General features: G+C 39.2%; 1 protein-coding gene across 1 annotated transcript in view; it reads right to left on the reverse strand.

Annotated features, from left to right (window-relative positions):
- The window catches only part of PDHX (pyruvate dehydrogenase complex component X), a 33,452-nt gene extending 11,755 nt beyond the window's left edge, over positions 1-21,697 (reverse strand). The window contains exons 1-5 of the mRNA XM_040066527.2: positions 21,556-21,697; positions 14,253-14,336; positions 9,539-9,639; positions 4,487-4,692; positions 3,143-3,241 (exon numbers count right to left, since the gene is read on the reverse strand). Of these exons, the coding sequence (XP_039922461.1) occupies positions 3,143-3,241; positions 4,487-4,692; positions 9,539-9,639; positions 14,253-14,336; positions 21,556-21,697 (632 nt within the window). The remainder of the gene's footprint in view (positions 1-3,142; positions 3,242-4,486; positions 4,693-9,538; positions 9,640-14,252; positions 14,337-21,555) is intronic.
- Positions 21,698-21,879: the final 182 nt, after the last annotated feature.

A 21,879-nucleotide genomic window follows, 5' to 3' on the forward strand; every position in this document is an offset into this window, starting at 1 on the left:
GTTAAGGGTTTTCACTTGGCAGTCGTAGGACAGACTCTCTGGTTTTGGTGGTTTTTAGTGTGTTAATTGGAAAATGTGTGTTAATTGCCAAAATTGAGCTTATTTTTAGATTAACAGATTCACTCAAGACTTTCTGAAACAAAAGACACATATATAAAAATCAAAGTTCACATATATTTGTTATATGTACATATGAATAGAGATCCCCCCATCAATTCCAAATTATTTAACAGGTTAAGAAAAACAGGTACAGCAATGTTATGACTGCTGTATTTGCAACACTGCAAGCCTGAATATAAGTAGAGTTAGAAGAGGCAACAAAGCAAATAAAATTAAACAGGTTTAAGTACAAGTCAGGCAGTTAGGTATTTTATTACACCTGGAAAAGGAAGGGTTGGTCACATGTTTCCAACAACTAGATGAACTTGGGTCAGTAACAGAGAAAGAGAGGTAACAAACATGAAAGAGCAGCCTCCTTTGCAGAAAAGGTTTCAGAGTTTAGTATACATTTATCAAACAAAATTATGCCTCACCAAACTGTTATTATTAGAAATATGCATATTCTGGTAACTCTACTACAATTCAGTTTACCACTACTACAGAAATGTGCAGTCTTTTTACTTCACAGTAGACAAAATCCAAAGAATGGTGAAAGCAAGCTGAGTATTTTGTGTTCAAAATATACTTTTCTTGATACAGACAGGTTAGGTAACACGGACCCTTAGAATCCCTGAGGATCCAATGGTGCAGCAACAGAAGCATGGATTGACACAAGCTTCCTGTTGTGGCAGTTACTGTTATTAAATTGTACCCAACCCCTTTCATATGATTTATATGCCCCTTTCACATGTTTACACCTGTTTAACTCAATTCACAGATTTCCTAGAAGCAGGCAAATGGTTAGCAGAGACTGAGAGCACATCAGAAACCTCCAGGTATCAAACTCATTGCCAATCATTACAGAAGGAACTCATTCCTCCCACATGGCAGCTAAAAAACTGCACACAGCAGAGATCCCAGGGTCAGTTCATACTCAATACATGCACGTGAATTTAATCTCCAGAAAAACAGCACTCCATGTGTTCTTTGCAAGCTGAAAACGCCTGAGCAGCTCAGAGATCCCAAGACACACTAACTTAATAACAGCTGGGAGCAACACAGCCTCAGAAAAACACGGTTCTCAGTAACCTGCCTTTTCATGGCTGCACTTATAAATCCCTAAAGCACTATGAAATAGAATGGGAAAGGGCAGGAGTAGCTGAAACAATCAATTTTAATATAGCCCTCCCAAACAGTGTCTGAGTTATGAGTAGAAACGTGGTACAATCTTTGACAGAATTTGTGAGTTACTTTGTACTGGCACACCAATTTTTTACGACATTTTTGAAGAAAATGATATTAAGAGATATAAGAGGATATAACTTAGAAATAACAAATTAAAAAAACCCCTGCCACTCCATAAAAAAAATACACACAAAAACCAACAACAAAACAGGCAGGAAAAAGACAACAGCAATTCAACCTTGAACGGACACATAAGAGAAACAAACAAAAGTATACAGATAAATAAAATAAAGAGAGAATGCCAGTAGAGTGGAAGTTCCAACTGCTATTGCAAGTGTTACAGTGAATTGAATTTAAACATAGAAAGTTGGGGGAAAGAATCTTCCTTGCTTACGTAATTCGCTATCTTTCTTTCTTTCTTGTAATCTGGTGAGTGCAGCAAAGGAAACATTTCCCTGAATATCTGCAGCAGCTCTCTATAAAAATCTGCACATTTTATTTCAGATTGAATATAATAGCAGAATCTGGAGGCATCTGAAAGATTAACCCTATTTCAAAAGAATGGTTAGAAAACCCCAGATGTTCTTCATCTTAAACTGACATTTCGTAGTCAAATCTTTTGTATGACAAGAACAGTTTTAAAAAGAAATTATTTTGCTAAATAATACTCATAACTACAGAAAAATCTTCGCTAGATCTCCATGACAACTAGGAAATGTTAATTTGTTAGCTCAAAGTCCTAGAGGGTTTCCACCTGCCATAGCCTCGTTACACACCATAAATTACCATTACACTTACGTAATTAAGAAAGAACTCTCTCTGATGATTTGCTGTTACATAGCATATTCTATCTATTCAATTCCTTATTACATCTCAACTCAGCCATAGTCATAATAATAAAAAAAAAAGCTTTGAAAAACTGCCACTTTTCTGGGTCCAGTTCCAAGTCACACTGACCTGGTCCTGGTTATCTTTGACTGGAACTAAAATAACAGCAGCCAGCAAAGTCTGCATAAGTGAATGATGGTATTTGTCAAAAGGAGTAATCTTACTGAGAACAAAAATATTTATTTCTGCCAAAATCCTCACTTCCAGTAAGATACATACTCATGTGAAGAGAATGCATCATTTCAAGGCTAAATGCACGGGATCTATTCTATTTTTTACACTCAACTTTCTCACACAAAGGCTCGAGTGCCAATCATTACACTGGAATACTCAAAAAGGTATAAAAAGCTACTAGATCATAAACCACAGCTTTGTAAACAAACAGTCTTTAAATCATACAGAGGAAAAAGAAAAATGGGAGGAAAACAGAATTCTGGAATTTCTTATCATTACACTTCATTGCTCCCCCCAGTCTAATAAAAATAGGAAAAAATGAAATCCTGATGGATTTCAGAACAGAACTGCAGAAAAAAAAAAAAAAAAAAAAAAAAAATCAAAAAGATCTGGACTACCTGAAAAAAAGGAGTTGAATAAAACAGGCCACTGGTATTTTATTTTGGCTCTGCATGCATCTTGGGAAGTAAAATTCTTGAGATCCACTGTGGTGGCTAATAGTGGTGCTTAGAAGGCAATAGCCACCATTAGGCTGAGCTGCAGGAAATGTGACAGCAGTACCACACTGCTAAGATGGGACTTAAAAAATACAAATACGTTTTGGTTTTTTTCAAATTAAGGGCCTCTTCAAATACTTCCTAACCCATTCTTCCTATCTTTTCAATAGATTTATCAAATTTAACTAAACCCATCCATAACAAAACATGGAACAAATACATGGCATTTTTAATTAGCAAACTTTAATGGAAGTTGCTCTAGTATCAAAAGTTGTAGGTTTACCAAATTATCCACATACTCTTTAGTGAAGATTCCTCGAGGCCCACTAGGTGTAACATTGCTTGGATCTAGACCATGTGTCTCCAGAATGTTGCGAGCTGCAGGACTTAAGCGAACCCTGAATAAATGAGGGAGGGGAGAAGAAATTATTTAAATAGTGAGATTAACTTATTTCATTAATGTACATAACGACAAACTACATTTCTCTCTGGTCAACTAGAAGGCACAGTACATTTTAAGTGCATCTTAATATGATTTGCTTTCTAAAATGAGAAAAGCCAACGTCTAGAGAAAGTGTTTTAGAATTCCTAGATACAAAACAACACACTCATAAAAGAATAAATACTTGGTTTCAAGTCTTTCCACAAAATCTCCTATTCATTATTTCCTAAAGGAGACTATATTTGCACCTCATTGAATTTTAAGAATGGTCCATTAAGCCCTTGACAAAAAAAACCCGATGTCATAAATGATCATTTGTTTCCAAACACGCTGATGCATCGCTAACAGCTGCAGTGAAACAGCACTTCTGATGTTCCTCAGTACTAAAATGAAGACATAATCCTTTCAAGGATCCTTTTGTGGATCATCCTCCTACTACAGGTAATGCCTGGGCAATGACCTCAGGTGTCTTCCACTGGCATGAGAAAAGCCTAAATGCTGGCCCCATTTAGAACACAGCAAACCAGATAGAAAAGGTAATGAGGTTCAGGAAAAAAACAAACAAAAAACCCCACAACACAAATAAGGAGTGATACCTCCAAACAGGACATATCCTGAGACACAGAGATTAGTGTTTCCTGACTAAAACTCTGGAGCTGACCCCTCCTTCAAGATGCTTACAATGCTTAGAATACCAACAGACCCAAACCAAATTAACAAAGAGCACATAAACCAACCGTTTTAAGTTTTTTGCACTCCACTGTTATGAAAATATTAGAACTATTTTTTTTCTAATGTCAAAAATGCAAGAGCTTGGAAGGACCTTGGAACATGTCATTTCCTTGTTTATTTTTTCTCCACAAATAAATAGAAAGCAAGTCATAGGTACACCTAGCATCTGATGCATAGGCACTATTGTCCATCCTGTATTAGCAGAACTTCTTTCCAACTGTAAGCTTAGAATCCCTCATAATTTAATTGCAGAATAAAAGCACATTTAATTCTAATGTTGTTTGAATTGATTTACTGGACTTATGAGCAAAGAAATAGTCTAGGCCTGCAAGGTTTATCACCTCACTCATACTGAAACACTCTCCAAATAACAGCCTACTACTAAGTAAAAAGGGACAGAAAATATTTCTTGGTTCAGTTCTACTGATCTAATGAAGAGTTCTATTTCAAAACAAACATAGAAACTTACTGCAATTTTCCAGGTTGATGTTGCAGTTTAGGAGGGGCTGAAACTGAAGGAGCTGCAGGAGCTGAGGCAGGTGCAGGTGGTGGTGGAGCCACAGAAGGTGGATCACCAGCATCAGCTGGCATTTCAACTTGCTTCCAATCCTGTCCTTCCTCTACCAGCAGACCAATTAGTGAGCCCAGGCGAACATTTTTGCTTCCTTCTTCCACCTAGATTAAGAACATTAGGTTACATATTACACTGTCTGCCCTAACATGACTAAAACCAGTAGATGTCAAAGTTTCAGGTATATTAATGACAATTCATCAGTAAGATACATCCCATTTTATTGCTACTATTAATAAGATATTTCTAGACTGAAATTAATTATAATCACTATTATAAGGAGAGGAACATTAAATTATGCCTCAAATCCCATACACCTAAAGTTAGCACTCAGAAATTAAACTTTTTATACACACAGCCTTTACAGCTCAGAACTAGATTAGAAAAAGAAATTGTTAGGATTTTGCTCAATGTTTCATCTCCTGGATTTTTGAGTCATTGCTACATTTTCATTACTCACAATAAAAAAACCTCTGCATAAACCTCAATGAACCCTAGAATCTCAGACTTAGAAAGAGCTGAAATAAGTAGAAGGACTTCAGGGTTCTGGGATAAGAGGCTGGACACAAGCCAACAGTGTGGATTTGCAGCCCAGAAAGGCAAACGCAGGAGTGTGGCCAGCAGGGTGACAGATGATTCTGCCCCTCTACTCTACTTCTGTGAGAATCCACCTGGAGTGCTGTGTCCAGGTCTGGGGTCCCCAAAAAGACACAGACCTGTTAAGAGTTGATCCAGAGGAGGCCACAGAGATGACCAGAGGACTGAAGCACTTCTAGAGAGATAGGCTGAGAAAGCTGGGGTTGCTCAGCCTGGAGAAAAGAAGGCTTTGGAGAGACATTAGAGCAGCCCTCCAGTACTGAAGGGGGTCTTATAAAAGGGAGAGAAGACATATACCTGTCTTTTTATACAGGCAGGACAGGGGGCAATGGTTTTACAATCAAAGGGGGCAGGTTTAGATTAGAAAGAAATGCTTTATACAAAAGTGGTAAAGCACTGGAACAGGTTGCCCATAAGGGTTGTGGATGCCACGTTCCCAGAAGCATTCAGGGCCAGGCTGGAAGGGGCCCTATGCAACCTGATCTAGTGAATGGCATCCCTGGTACAAGATGATTTTTAAGGGGCCTTATAACCCAAAACATTAAATAATTCTATGGTTCTATGCCATAGAATCATGGAATGTTTTGGGTTTTAACTCGAGAAGAGTCAAAAACCCCCTAGCTTTGCTGACAAACCAACAAAGCACAGGTTTACAGAAGTAAAATTCCCTTGGGACTTTTGCCACTGTAGCATAATGCTTTAGTTACTAACAAATATATATTTAAGTAAATGTTTTTCCTCCACTGGGAAGAAGAGGAGACAGAACTTATGCTGGCTCATACTGCACACATTTTTATACAAAGTGGTTCCCATACCAATTCTCATTTATGTCGTGAATGAGAAAGTGGTAATGGATACTAATGTAAGGAAAGCTTTCCTGTCTGACTGTCCAGGAGCCACTCTGGCAGTCACAGTCCCACCACGTGAGAGGGGACCAAGGCCCCTTTACAGTGGGTGGCTCCAGTGACCCCATGGGTGCCTTGCCTGGCTCCCTGCACACCCTGTCCTCACATTCACACAGGGCTTCCTCACCAGGTTGACCCTGGGTTTCCCTCACCAAAATCTCAGACACCTGGATCCCTAAAGCAATTTTAATTGTGGCCCAGTAACAAAACCAGCTCGAGCTGGTGCCTGTGGAGAGGGAGCCTGAACAAAAGAATCCCTGTGCTTTCATACCCTCAGTCTGTCGATAGTCTGGGGTCTTCCTGCTGAGCCCTTGGCTCCTGCTGTGTCCCAGTGCCCGGTCACCTGGCAGTGCCACAGCTCCCTGTGCCCTTCGCTGTGCAAAGGGTCACCACCAGATCAAGGCCCCTTTTCTGGTGCTCCCACCTTGTCCCCCAGCCAGGGCACAACCTGCAGCTCCACTCCCAGTACCTGCTCTAAGTCTATTCCTCAACAATTAATTACAGTCCTTAAACAATCATTCATCATCTGTTTTGTTTCAAATAGAACTGTAAAGTATCTTAGAAAAAAAAAAAAAAGGTGTTAATTTTAGAAGCAACTCTACTGAAAGAATAATCATCATTCTGAAATAACCCTTCTAATATTTCATTCAGTTATTTAATCTTTTACCACATTTTACACCGAATCAGATGTGATCATTAAAAGACCTATTCAGACAGAGAAGAAATATATATGCATGAGATTCTATTTTACTGTTAGCATGCTCTTCCTAAACCCTATTAGCCTGCTCTTCCTAAACCCTACATACATTATACAGTCAAGAAAAACCAAGAAGGGTTACAGAAGTTGAATTAATTTAACCTAATGAACCTCCTATCTTTAAATGCAAAGCCCAAAGCATTAAGCAGTGAGTGTGCTCATTTCACTCAAATTTCCCATACTGAACTCTGTCAAGATGGTTCAGAATTGTAGCTGGCATCAAAAGGCACACCATTTATTGTCTCATTTCTTTTAGGAAGTGAGTGAAATTCAGCCAGATGCTAGCTCAGAGCAACAAACATTCTTAAATTCCCATCAACTACATCACTTCTGAGTGGCCTACATCACTTCTGAGTGGCCCTTGGAAGGACAATCTTTTCAATAAGTAATCATCACCCCATCCACAAACTTGACATAGCTCATTTTATAAGCCTTACACAAATGTCCACTGAATACCTAATACAGAACAGAAATATCTACCAGATACTGCAGAAAGACAACTAAGGATCACACCTGAGCTAGGGAAAAAAATTTAAAAAAAACCTGAAAATTTCTGATCTTATTGCTCTTCTTGTTATTTTAGTTTCTGAAGCATCAGGTTTTTTCTGTAATTTTTAGGAGACTGGAATAAAAGCCTGTCTATTCTGTACCCTAAGTCTTAGGCCCACCATTTCTAGATTCCAAGGATTAAAAGAATCCATTAAAAATTTGGTTTGCATAATGAGTTGCTCACACTACTCCAGTAAAGCTGCCTCTCTTCCCTTATTCTGAAAGATATAGTTATTTTCTACCTCCTGGCATCTCCTCCTCAGGTTCAGCTCTTGGCATTGGATTGTTACTGGATGACACGAATATAACTAAGGCTGAAAGTAACTGCTCCATGACACTGATATCATGTAGCTACTGGAAAGTCTGGCTTTGATCTATCAAAAAAAAAAACATGCCACAAGAGCAATACACAGAAATTTTGAAATTTGCAATGCATTTGAAACACAAGACAGGAAATTAAAAAAACCCACAGCTTCTGAAATACTAATGTTACTTGTAGGCATCATTAATTACTATTAGAGAAACTTATTAACTTTTTTTTTTACTATCTCTGTAGGATTATTTCTTTAATACTAGACAGAGAGAATCCCCATATCTCCCCCTCACATTATCTAACAAAGCAGGGTCTGCAAATACAAAATAGGTTGCACAAGATTTTGTAAAGGTTATCAGGGCAAACTGATTTTCAGAAACATTCAAAACTGAAGAACAGAGATTTAAAAATAGTGAAAGCATTGTCCAGCAATTATTTAAATAACTACATGGAGACTAAACACAGATTAAAAAATACTTCTGATGTGAGATTTCATCCTGGCATAGCAGAATAGATCCTCTGAAACCTATTAAATGTGTTGTTCCATGGTTGGACACAAATTTAGTAATGCAATTAAAAGAAGGGAAATTACTTTAAGACCTCTTGTCTATATACACTAGTGTTTAAATGCAAGTTATCCTGTAGAAATTGAACACTAATGACAGTTTTTGTAAGCCCTGAAAAGAGTTCCTTTAACAGCTGAGTTCCATCTTACATCCCCTCACCTCCCTACCCAGCTTCCCATCTCTCTCGAGACTTTCACTTTTGCAAAGGATGTTCCCTTTGCTTGCACAAAAAAAGGAAGATACCAAACAGAACATCGCTTCTCAAATGCTGCCTCACAGGACACTACTCTTCCTCTTCTGTTTTTGCAAAGGATAACTGTGCAAATACAAGCTAATGTAAGAAAATGCAACTGTAGCAGAGATAGGAAGTCTAATATACCAATCAAAAAAGCTTTTGTAACAGCAGCAGAAACGTGTCTCACTGTGCATGGGGTAGAATTTTCTCATGGCTCCAGGAACCACTTTGTACCCATGCCCATTCTGCTGTTTCCAAAGTAGCTGGACTGCAATTAATACCAGTATACCTAATTCATATAATTATGTGATCCACACCACACAGGTAGATAGTCCCTAGATGAGACCTCCCTGACCAAATGACACAATATTTACTGAAAGTACACATCTCTCATATTTTTATTTATTTTATTCCAAATCCTTCCAATTCATCCTGATGTTTAATTATTGTGGAGGGAGAGAAGAAACAGCTGCAACACATGACCACCTGAGACTGGTTTGGAAAATTACCAACTCATCCCAGTTCTTGTTCTTTATATTAAGCTTAATCAATCTAATTTTGATAGAGGAAGTTATTAACTCCAAGAACTCTTCTCCAGGTCAGCCCATCTTTGTATAACATTCCACCCTGAATGACTGGCACAAGACAATCTAGCATAGAGATGACATCCTGGGTAAAGTACCACCCAAAAATTCCATATTCCAACTGATTGTTAACTGTTTTCCTGTAACTCAGATTAAGGGGTGTCATAAACTACAATATTCCATGGACATAATTCACCAGGTGCAAAACATACAAAACAACCTACTTCAATCAGGTTAAGTGAAAATCCATTAAATATATACAGAACCATGTACCAATCATGTACACGCATGGCACAAATAGAGCAATTATTTCTCCCCAGAAATGCAAGTAAGTGCACTTTTCTGAATGCTGAGCAGAAATGTAGCTATCTAAACTAGTTTTTGAAGCCATATGCTAAACAATCTGAAGTTACAATACCCTACGGAGAAATGCAGGATTCCTACCAGTATTTTAGCCAATATGCCATCGTCACTGGATTCCATGGTAACCACTGCTTTGTCCGTTTCAATTTCACACAGTGCATCTCCAACATTCACAGTGTCACCTGCAAAATACAACAGAACTTAAGAATACTTGCTCTAAACTTCCTTTCAGATTTGTTTAACCATGGAAGATAGATATTCACCATATAATATAGTCATTTTGTATTCTTTAATATATTTTATAGCTAGTTGATCCCTCATCATTACTTATCATATTGTATCTTTCCTTTCCAAATAAAATCACCAAGATTCAAGAACCACTAACTGCTGTGGCAGAACACTGACATGTTCCAAGTACTGATGTTTACAGCAGGCTTCCCAGGAGGAAGTAAACGAAATTTATTTCCAGAACCCCATACTCAGTAGCACTGCCAGGAATAAAATACTGAGCCTTCCCTATTCACTGTTAGCCACCAGCCAGAGCAAGCCATCTAAAACTGCTGAAGACAATCGTATCATAGTTCTGTAACTGGTGTCTACACTGTTAAAGACATACAAATAAAAACCTCAGGAATGTTAATGTCTTTGGGAAAGCACAGCTGCAAGCTTCCTTAATCTTCTATATAATTCAGAAAGGTCTTTTTAAGCATTCATTCATACTTTGTGAAATAAAAATACGCACAAGTGCTAGAAATTGCTTTTGCTACACTACACAAATCCAAGATTAATTCTGAAGCACACTCTTCCTCTGCTTTTGAAGAATATCTGTATCTGCTAGCAGATGATAAAGATATTATATGTCTGGATTATTTCAACAAATCAATACTGGCTAGATGTCCAACATTAAAACTGACGTTATATTAAAAACTATGAGGTAGTTGAATGCTTTGGCTTCCAACAAAATACAGCTTTTTCTCCTTATATAGACAATACATACAAGCCTAAAACATGCCTACAATTTTATATGAAGTAAAATTTTTAACATTTCCCCATTACCTGAAATGGTGCAACAGCATTACCTGTCTAAGCATTTAGCTTTACTACTGCTATCACTCTATTGTGCTTAAAGAGCAGAATTAAAACCTAGTGCAGGTTACCACCTACGTTTAGGTAAGAGACAACACTATTAAAACAAAAATCATTTCCTATTTCAGGACTACATAAATTAGAAAGGGAAAATGAGGTGTGTACCTCATTTGTGTTGAATGAAAACATCAAAAGCTCAGTCACCTACATAGTTTTTATAAGTCATAAACGTTCCTATTACAGAAATTTGTTGAGAAATATACTTCATCTTTTTAATGTAATAATCTAACAACCATATTCTACTTTGCAATAACTAGAGCATGAACAGTTTATAAGAGGAAGTCAAAACTCCAGGCTCTATATGAGTGTTTTAATTTCACTGGATCATTAATTCAAGTAGGCCATATATCAGATCATTAGGCAAGTACTTCTCAGCTGTTAAGAAATCAAATTGTTGGGCAAATTCTGTAATTTACAGAGCTAAGATTGGCAAGCAGAAAGGAGGTTACCTCTGTATCTCAATCTGCCATCAGACTGTAGGTGTTCCGCACTATTAAAAAGAAATCTCAGTGCCCAGAGAGCGAGAGCAGTACCTCCAGCAGGGCAGGCCAGCCAAGCAAACGCCTTCATCCATGCGTTTGTCACACGCCACGTCTCAACTCGAGTATCTGAGGCTGTTCATGGAAAATTAACTTTGTCTTGCACGGGGAGGGCAACAGGAAAAGTCTTCAGAGAACAGGATAAACCACTCTTCCACTACTTTGTTTTTGTTTTCCTTTCATTGCTGCAGCCATAAAGTTACCACAAATTTGAAAGGTAACTGAATAAATGCAGTATAAGAATTCACTTCACTGCAGCATTCAAGTCCTGTGTGTTTCAGTACCCAAGTGCACTAGAAAGGACCATAGTTATTTTCATTAGAGATTGCAATATTTGTGACAGCTCCTAATTGATACCCAGTTTGATGTCAATTACAAATCACCTTTCCTAATAATTAGGATTGGAAAGAACACTTTTGCTAAAGGCTACCTTTGCTCTTACACTTTAAACTAAGACAGCAGTATTTGCTTCAACCAGAGCTCTCTGAGCTTATATGTAATGGCCTTGAAAATTTTTGTGTGGGGTTCAGTTTCTTTTGTTTGCTTTTTCATTTGTTTTTGGTTTTAATGATTAAATTCCCATAGCTAAGCTGAGTGGTTAGGATCTCTACTGAAGCAGTTTCCTTCCAGGAGATCCAATTGGCATCCAATAGCCTTGGTGCTCTGTTCAACTACTGAGAGACAAGAATCCAATCCACAAGATACAAACCGCATTTCTTAATGTTGCCAATAAAATCAGAGTTGACTGAACACAGATAGTGAAGTCTCTGGAGCTGATGTCTCAAAAGGCAGCAGTTACATTGCGTGTGGATGCTGCCAGCACTGTTGTATCTTCTGTTTTCTGCCCACATTAACAAGAGGATTTTGGTCTCCTGGGCTGTCATTCTACCATCTTTCATCAACATTAAATTCATACATAATAAATACAAGTTTTTAGAAACATAGTTTTATCTTTGTGAGAATGACTTTATTACCCACAGGAATCAACATGAAACTGCATTAACAATGAGAAGGAAAAGTAAAACTATCAATTAAATTCAGAGCTTTCCCTTCTGCGGTGATGAAATTATCTGTCCATCTTTTAAAACCATAGAATGAAAACAGTCGATATTTACACAAAGAATAGAAAGATTAGCAAAATAGTATTATACTGACCCCTTCTGGTTACACCGTGGGAAAAACATTTCATGTGCAAGTGGCTTGCTTCTGTCAACCGCTTAAAAATATTTATTTTCTTAGACATTAGATTGTCAAACATTGATATTCAGCAATAACACTACTTTTACATGGCAAACACTCTAGAGAATTAAGTAGTTAAGAGCATTCCTTACAGAGAGGTGTGTAAGCTTTAAATCCCCTCACTATTTTCTTCAAAATGTATCTCCTTTTTTTTGTCTTTTTGTTTATTGTCCAGACTCTTAGAGGAAACAAAAATACTGATAGGAATTAATTATGGTCATAGATATGGCCAATAAGATAAAATACTATATTTGGGTTTGGTCTTCTTTCTCAATAGCAAACAGAGCAATAAATATGCTAAAATAATTTTCTTTCAAAGTCTAATCATCAATTAAGGTTTGATTATGATTTAATTAAAACAGGTGTGAAGCTTTCTTTTCTTTTGTGTTAGGATGGAAGGTTAGTGAAAGACTGAGAAAAAACACTGTATAGTTTTAACATTCTAACACTTTTTAATGAGGAAAGTGAATTCATTCATGTTAGGGAGCAAATTGGAATCTACTTCAACTCCTACCATGCCCTCTTTGCTTTCTCTTGCAATTTTGAGCGCTATAATTACTGTAAAACAGGCTACTGTTGGTATTTAATGTTTTACAATTATCAACAACTAATGAATATAAAAAGGACTTTGGATAATTCTTTCTGCATCATCTTGGACTTGATTAACTGAAGCTTCAAATTTCAAGAACAATGGTGCAATTTTTTCAATAGACATAAACTTCTCAATTGTTCCCAGTAAATTCTGCAGAAATTCTTATTAAAAGTTACATGAGCGAAAGGCCAAGTCCACTACCAGAGCAAGAAGCTGTCATCCAGCCACCTCTCAAAATGGATTCAAAATGTAGGAAAGCAAAGCTCTCACAATAATGGAAGCTGTATCAACACTTAAAAGGATAATAAGCCAAAGGAAAAGGCTTATCTAGGCACAATAGTCAAAACACATTTAGCTATCCAAACTGTGTCTGTCAAAGATAATAAGCTTTAGGATATTTTCCTGCAGATGTATTAATCTCTTTAGGAAATCTAAAAATGCCTGTGAACAAGATACATTCCTATTGCTATCCAAAACCCTGCAAGGCATCCTATACCAATGGACAACAGCTACCTGGAATCCAAAACTACAGACAAAATTCAGGTTTAATATTAAATTGAAGAAGGGACAGGGTTGGATTAAATAGGACAAAGATGTCCTGACAGAACAGGAACTGCTGACTCTTCTACAGATCATTTTTCATTTACATACAACCTACGTGAAGAAAAAACTTGACAGACTTTTTAGCCAGTTGCTCCAAAATATTTTAACAGAAGCACATAGTTGTCAGAGCACAGAGTTCAGGCTTTTTCTGGATGAGTAGGTTGGTTTTCAGTTTGGGTTCTTTTAGGGAAAAAAAATCCCCATTTGGTACTAGGGTTATGAAAGTAATCTAAATTTCTCACCATTTTAACTGTAGACTAAAGATATTCAAAAAGTTATTCAAAAATACCATAGCTTTCATGGTATCCCATACCACAGCAGAATAATCAAAGAAAGACCCTCCCCAAAGTCAACAGCTCTCAGACTTCCAACACTACTGAGCAGCATGACAATACTGGGAATTACAAACAGCACACACACTCACATTTAGGAACAGCCTAATGGAAATTTTTCACAAATATGATCAATGCAACCTTTTGGAAGACAATTAAGCAAAACACATTTGAAGAATGAACTATTTCAAAGGAGGTATAGTTCATGATGACAGCATCCATACACCAAACATTCTGCTTCAAAATACTGACCTATAACCAGGAAGAATTATGGTATTTTTACAGAATAGATTTACATAGCTGAAAAATTACAGAAAACGTGACCACAGGAAAAGCTATCTTACCTTCCTTTTTTAACCATTTCACAATGTTTCCTTCTTCCATTGTCGGAGAAAGTGCAGGCATAAGAACTTTAATACCAGGTGTACCTGCAAAACAAGCACATGGTTATCTCAACTGAGTACTTTTTTCAGTGTAACTTTTTTCTCAGTTAACTGCTTAACACAAATGAAACTAAAAGTGCATGAATCTGAAAGATAATTGAACAAAAGATTCATTATGATGCTCTCTTTTTTAAAGCTTACTTACAAGCATGCCCACCAAAGAGCTCAAAGAAAAAAAGGCACATTACAAGAGAAATGGAAATTCCCAAACCCTGAATTCCTAGACCCAAAGTTTTGTTTATCATCTCGAAATCCACCAAAGGCACTACACCCTCCTTTCTCCTGTTGTCCATCTCCTCCTGGACTCAGGCTGCAGAATTTTTTCCAGATTAAAGAATCTTTTAAGTTAATAAAGCCTTCGTGATCCTAGTATTCTAGACACTGATGCTCTACTTCTCTCGCTGATAAACTTTTTAAATGTTGATTTATCCTTTTTACTAGAAAACTATATCTATTTTGCAGAAATTGCTTGATTTCAAGTTTCAGTGATTTCGTCTTGGCTCAGTAAACCCATAGACAGAAGCAGCACTGTGTAACAGCAATTGTGTGCCATGTCAGTGGGATTCTTCTGAGGACAGAGCTCAGGATACAGCACAGTCCTCAGCTTCACAGCAAATTACACCTCTTGTCTCTGATTCTCTATACCAAAGGAGTATTCTGACATTAGTATGAGAGATTCTGAACTTTTAAATAGTTATGAGGCTGAAAAAAAACCAACTTTTTAGATCAGTTTTGTAAAAGCAGCTTTCCAGTAGCTGCTTTCTTAGGCTCTTTCTTGAACTATTATGTCTGAATTTGTGTTCAGCTGAAGAACAGAAATAGACACACAGAAGTACATTGTATACAATGGCAAGATTTATTTCCATTTCATATTTCCTTTTCTCTAATACCCAGAATTAAGGATTATCTTTCAATAGGAAACAACACATTTCTCCCAGTTGCTGTATTGCTTGGAGTAGTCAGAAACAGCTAAACAGAAACACTAAGAAACTAATAACTTTTCAGTTTTTCTTCTCATTATCTGATTTTCAGCTCAAAATTCTTCTAGCTTTTTTCTTTGCCTCTTTTTTTTTTTTTTTTTTTTTTTTTTTTTTTTTTTTTTCCCCCCCCAGAAGTGTGCTAAGGCACATGGGGGACAGGGAGGTGATTCAGGACAGCCAGAACACCTTCACCAAGGGCAAGTCCTGCCTGACCGACCCAGAGGCTTTATATGACAGAATGACTACAGCAGTGCACAAAGGGCTATAGACGTCACCCCTCTGGACTTACAACATTGTTCTCTGTAAATTGATGAAATAAGAATTTGATGGGTGAGGAATGGGTTGGATCGAGGGTAGTGGTCATCATGTCAATTCCCCCATGGGCACTGGTGATGAGTCTCTTAGAGGTACTGGCAGATGAAAAGCTGTCATGTGGCAGGTTGTGGCTCACAGACCAGAAGGCAAACAGAGCCTGGGATACATAAAAATCAGTGAGGCCAACAGGTCAAGGGCAGTGATTCTGCCTCTCTACTCTGCCCTGGAGAGATCTCACCTGGAGAAATGCATCCAGCTCCTGAATTCTCAGCATAGGAAAGACATCCATTTGTGTTAGAGGGGGTCCAGAGAACAGCCACGAAAATTATGAGGGAGGAAGCACCTCTTGTATGAAGAAACATCAAGAGGGTTGGGGTTGCTCAGTCTGGAGAACAGAAGGCTCCAGGGAGACCTCACTGCAGCCTTTCAGTAGTTACTAAAGGGGGCTTTTAAGAGAGATGGGGACAGACTTCCTAACTGGGCTAGTAGCAGTGGAACAAGGGGCAATGGTTTGAATTGAAAGAGGGAGGATTTAGTCTGGGTGTAAGGAAGATTTTTACGACAGAGATGAAACACAGGAATGAGCTGCCCAGAGCGGTGGTGGATGCCCCAACACTGGGAGCGTTCAAGGTCAGGTTGGATGGGGCTCAGAGCAACCTGGTCTATTTGAAGATGTCCCTGCTCATTGCTGAGGGAATGGACTAGATGACCTTTAAAGGTCCCCTCCAAGCCAAACCACTCTGTAATTTTTTTTAAATGTGAAATGGAAAATTGTAGCAAATATCTAATGACCTGAGGAGCCATCAATGATCCTGACATTTTAAATGCAACAACAGCAGAAAGTGAGTTATTCCCTAAAGCCCCCAAGACAGCAACACAATCAGGATCATGCTACCCAAAACATTTGAGTTTTGTGGAAACAAGCTCAAGTGTGCGGTTGACGTTCCCAGAAGACTGCATGAGCAAATACATATTTTCTGGTCTCAGTCTTTCCATGGTAGCTTCAGTTTAATATTACTCATGACTGTCATGTTTAGAAATATATCCAGACAATGTTCTTTGTAACACTCTCAATTCCCATCTGAATTACCTCCATGCACTTTCTTTAAAAAGTTTCTTGCAACTTCTCATCTAGGTCTAATATACAGAAAAATTAACTATGTTATGTATGTGAATGCTCATCTCTGTTCATTTACCAAATAAAATTTTGTAATATTTGAAGTATGATTGACAAATTAAAGTAAGAGTTAACAATTGTCTTATACTATACATATTTACTCAAAAATAATTTCTCAATAACAGCAACTAGAAAACATTATACATTATATGATACATTATAGGATGCAAAGAAGGGTTCTCAGTTTCATTAGTCTAATTTGACAAGTCTGACTTTAACCATCAAAACATTATTTTGAAGTCATATCCCACAAATATCTAGGATTATTGAGAACTAGTCAGAAGACCTCACTTTAAAAAGTGAAAATAATCCACAGTTTTAATGAGGAAGAAAAATTTAAACATGGTGGTTCACATTTCTCTTCCATAAAGATCCATTTTCCAGAGCATGCTTCAGACTTTGGCACAAATACAAAACTGAGCAACAAATTTGTGCCACTGTAACATTTTCCCTTCAATGTTATCAGCAACTACCACAAAACATACAATCCATTCTGGTCCTTCATCAAGTTGGAAGAGGAACTCCAGCAGCAAGTAGCTATGAAATGGACAAATAAATGAATCAAACTGGATACAAAGTAGAAGACAGGACTTATACCCAGAGAGGCCCACGCTCAGAGAAGTTCAGCATGAGATACGCAAGAACTCCAGCCACAACAACAGTCTTTCAAATGACCACACACACACAAAAATCAGCCTTAAAGACAGTGTGTCTCTGTATATCCAAGAGAATTGGCTCTTGGTGACAAGTTTTAACCACCAAGCTGAACCTGGGAACATTTCTGCTGCCTTCGCTCTCCATGAAGGGATTCAATGCTTATTTAACATGTCCCACCAGAAATATATTTCATAACTTCCTACACACGCCCTGTAGTCAGCAGAAAATTGAAAAACATACCGCAACTTAACACCAATGATAAGATTATGAAACATTCAAACCAAAGAAAAATTGACACACTCTAACATAAAGAGGTCATTCTGTTCTTTCTACTTTCTCTTTTTCCTCTTTCTCTGCGACCAACAAACTAGGAATTCCATTCTGAATTAATTCTTTTAAAGTATGCAAAACAAGTTTTTCTCTACCAGCATCACAAACAAGGACAGATGCATAAAAAGAAACAAAAAATCCATGTGACATGAAAAACTAGATCCACATGAACCAATAATTCAAATAGTGGCTTTTTCAGAAACAGAAAAGCAGAGAAATAAAAGTAATGCTAAAATAAAATTTAAATTTACACTGTCAAACTAGGAACCAAGACTGAATTTTACCTCCAAATGAGCTGTATTTTACCAGAGAAGTTATGACTTCTCACCTTTAATTTTAGAAGCAACAATACAGTTAAGAAAAATGGTGTCACCAAAATATATACCACCTTGAAAAGCTGGTGGAAAGCTGGTAATTTAAGGAATTAAAAGATGTTAGTAATTTACATGTCCAAATTTAGTAATCTAAATCCAGCTATATATTAAGCACTCTCAACATAAAAAACCACAATAGATTGTCTGGGAGGACTGTAGACAAGAGTTATTTAAGGAGTGTAGTGGTTTCACGTTCACTAAATTCTGGTCTTAGTACTCACTCCTTTTCTGTGGGAGAGAGACTAGGAGAAAAACAAAGCAGGCTCAACTTTAAAATTAACAAATAGTTTTATTAACACACACTAAAAGAATGGAAAAAGAAAGTTCGGAAAAAAACTAAAACAAAACAGAATGAAACTCCAAGAACACTCTTCCCTCCCCTTACAAACTGTTCACTTTCCTACAAAACAACATAAAGAGACAAAACTTGTAATTTTCAGTCAGTTTCACCATCTGACAATAGTCTTTCATCAATTCTTTAGGGCAAGAGTCTTTTAGAGTCACGGATCCCACTGACAACTTAGAACAGTTCTCTTGTGGGTTTTAAACTGTCACAAAAACAACTGCCTGGAGAAACCTGCCTTTGTGACCCTCCCAGGAGCAGTTTCCCAAGCTGCTTATGGGTCATGGGTCTTAGACTTTTGCATACTGAGGTGTCACCTTTTAAAGATGAATAACTCCAAAGCAAAGGATTCTTCACCTCAAGGTACAGAGATATCTTCTCACTTCTTCACTGGCACAGAGAGCTTCTCACCTCTATCTCTGTTTCAGCATCTTTTAGGATTAATATTACTTAGTCCATCACAAATACCTTTGCTCAAATCCACACACAAATTTAAACAACCATCTCCTCAAATGCATATCTTTCCCATGATTTAAAGGAATGATCTAAATATAGAGTTCATTTCCATGGGCTCAAGTAAGAATGGAACAACCAACTCTTCAACCCTCTGTCCCAGTAGTCTTTTCACTCTCACTCTACTGACTTCATGCTGTTTCTTCTTTATGTTCACTCTGTCCTGTTCTTTTCTCTCTCAGAGAAGGGCCAAGCTCTGGAAGCTTCATGTCGCTAGGAAAAGGTTAAATCTGCTCGGAGTCCTTATCTCTCTCTCTGTAGGTGGTGGTGTTAAATGTTCAAGGCCGCTCTGGTGAGGGAGGAAGAACTCACAGAAACATCAGAGATCAGAGCACTCAGGCAGTCCGGAATCACAAAAAAACCAGGCAGGATCATAAATGCCTTCTCAGCCCACCCCTCGGTGTAAATTGGGGTGGCCTCAGCCTAAATGGTGCCCATAGCTCTTATCAGGGGCCCAGCAGAGATTTCTCCCTGCTCCAGAGAAGTCTGAAGAAAGTAGCTGTTATAAAACAGCAACCTCTCCTTCCCCCCCTTCACCCGGGAGCTGATGGAATCCGGCCAGGCCTCAGGCCAGCTCCCCCAAAAAGTGGGGAGCAGCAGGCCCAGCTCGATGTTACCTGTCTCTCTGTGGCCAAAGGAAAGAAGGAAAAGGACCTACCTACAGGAAATCAAGGGCTTTTATATGGTACTTCCCAAAGTCGCAGATAACAATTTTCAGTGGTCAGAACAGATGCCAATATTCCAACTAACTCTCTGATAGGTCCCTGTCCTTTCTAAAGCAATTCCCAGGTCCTGACCCGGAGAATCATTCTACATTCCTCTATAACTAAAAAACCAAACTAACCCATGACAAGGAGTTAAATAATAAGACAAATTTAGGAGTAGCTTATCCTGCATTATATCATATTTGCATACTATTATATGTAGAAAGAAGACAGCTTTTTCTAATAAAATTCGGAAACAGAACACATTTATTTCAAGGAAGGGATAGACTTCCCTGTATTACACACAGCAGGTTTTACAAAGGAAAAGATTTTCATACTGCAAAGCAGCAAAGACAACCAGGGCTGGAAAGAAGGGAATGTTGAGGTCTAAATCATAATGCTTAAACTGTCTCTGAACTACAACTGAGTTTTATGACACAAGGTTAATGAAAGCTCACTTTTTTGTAAGTGCTCTTAAACACTGTTTAGTGTTTAGTTTGGGTATTTCATGCTCAGCAAAACACCAGGACCCCATAACAATGCACCTGGTCATTGCTTTAATGTTTTACAAGTTGTAACTTGCAGAGTAAGTAGGGAAAGATTGCATTTCATTTCAGGATCTGTAGCTCCTCCCACATCTCTTAGAGGAAAACATGGAAGGGTAAATGATCTGCCAACAAACTCCTGAAAAGTACATCTTGAAAGGGTGTTGTTACAACCTCACACCTTGACTTCTATGTAAGAAAGGATGCTAGGCATGCAATTAATAAACAAACAAGCAAAAAAAAACCCCATAAAAGATACATCACACCCTTTTCCAGTTACTTGAAACATTACCAGGAGAGTAAGATGACAGAAATGTGGTAGAATTGCCAAACACAGACCAAAATAATCAAGTAAAAATCTTTCTTTTTCAGTGCTTATCTATACTTCCACTTAGGAAACACAATGAAATTTCTGTTTTCAATGGTGAGAACTTTTTCCTTATTCACAACAAAATATTTCCGTGTTTGAAGGCTTAACGTTTTGTCCTCTCTAGATTTCAATTTCTCGCTTTCTAGACCTCTAACAACTCTCGCATCTCTCTCCGAGCTTTCTCCCACCAGCCCGTACCCACCGCCAGGCGCACCCCGTCCCTCCCGAGCCCAGGCCAGCAGCGCCGGGTGCAGAGGCTCCCCCCCTCCGCACGGGTCCCCGCTCAGCTCCTGCCCGCAAACCGAGGGCGCCGCTCGCCTCCCCACCGCCAACACCGGGCACAGCTCGACTTCTCCCGCAGACCACGAAGGACTGCAACCCGCGGGAAGGATTCGCGCTGAGGAAGTTCACGGAGGACCGTGTCCCGTGGGAGGGAGCCCACGCTGGAGCGGGGCAAGGACTCCGGCTGCTCTCCCCGAGCAGCGGCATTAACTACACGGCACGAACTGACCGTAACCCTCATTCCCAGCTCCCTGCGCAGCTGGAAGGAAGGCGGTAGAGCAGGGTGAAGGAAATGTGGTTTGGGTTTGGCTTGTTTTCCCCTTCGCGTTATCCTGCTCTGATTTTGATTGGCAATAAGCTCCATTAATATCCCCAAATCGAGTCTGCTCTGCCCGTGACAGGAATCGAGTAGTGGTCTCTTCGTGTCCTTATCTCAATACGTGATCCTTCTGCTATATTTTCTCTCCCCTGCCCAGTTGCGGAGGGTAGAGGTGCTTTGCCGAGTGCCCGACATCCAGCCAGGGTCAACCCACCGCAGCTGACCGCTTTCAACCCTCTCTCCGCCGCAGGTCCCCGCAGACACACGTAGAGCACGGCACCCGCCCGCCACTCACCCAGCAGCTCCCGGGTGCCGTGCAGGTGCCTCCATCCTGCCCGGGCGGGCAGGGAGAGCCCCGCGCCCAGCGCCGAGCGCCCGGCCCGCAGCAGCCGCAGCACCCGCTCCCCGCCGCCGCTCAGCCACAGGGACGCCGCCATCTTGCCCCCACCCCCCGACGGCGCCGGGGCTGCCCGCAGCCCGCCTGAGCAGAAATAACCCGGCACGCCCCCAGCGCCGGGGGGGCGCCTGCAGAGAGCCCCCCGTGCCCCGCCTGCCCCTACCGCGGCACCTGCCGTGGGAATGGCCGCCTCGATCACCCCAGGCGCGGGCAAGCGCAACC

The sequence above is a fragment of the Hirundo rustica genome, chromosome 6 (genome assembly GCF_015227805.2).
Source record: "Hirundo rustica isolate bHirRus1 chromosome 6, bHirRus1.pri.v3, whole genome shotgun sequence".
Lineage (NCBI taxonomy): Eukaryota > Metazoa > Chordata > Aves > Passeriformes > Hirundinidae > Hirundo > Hirundo rustica.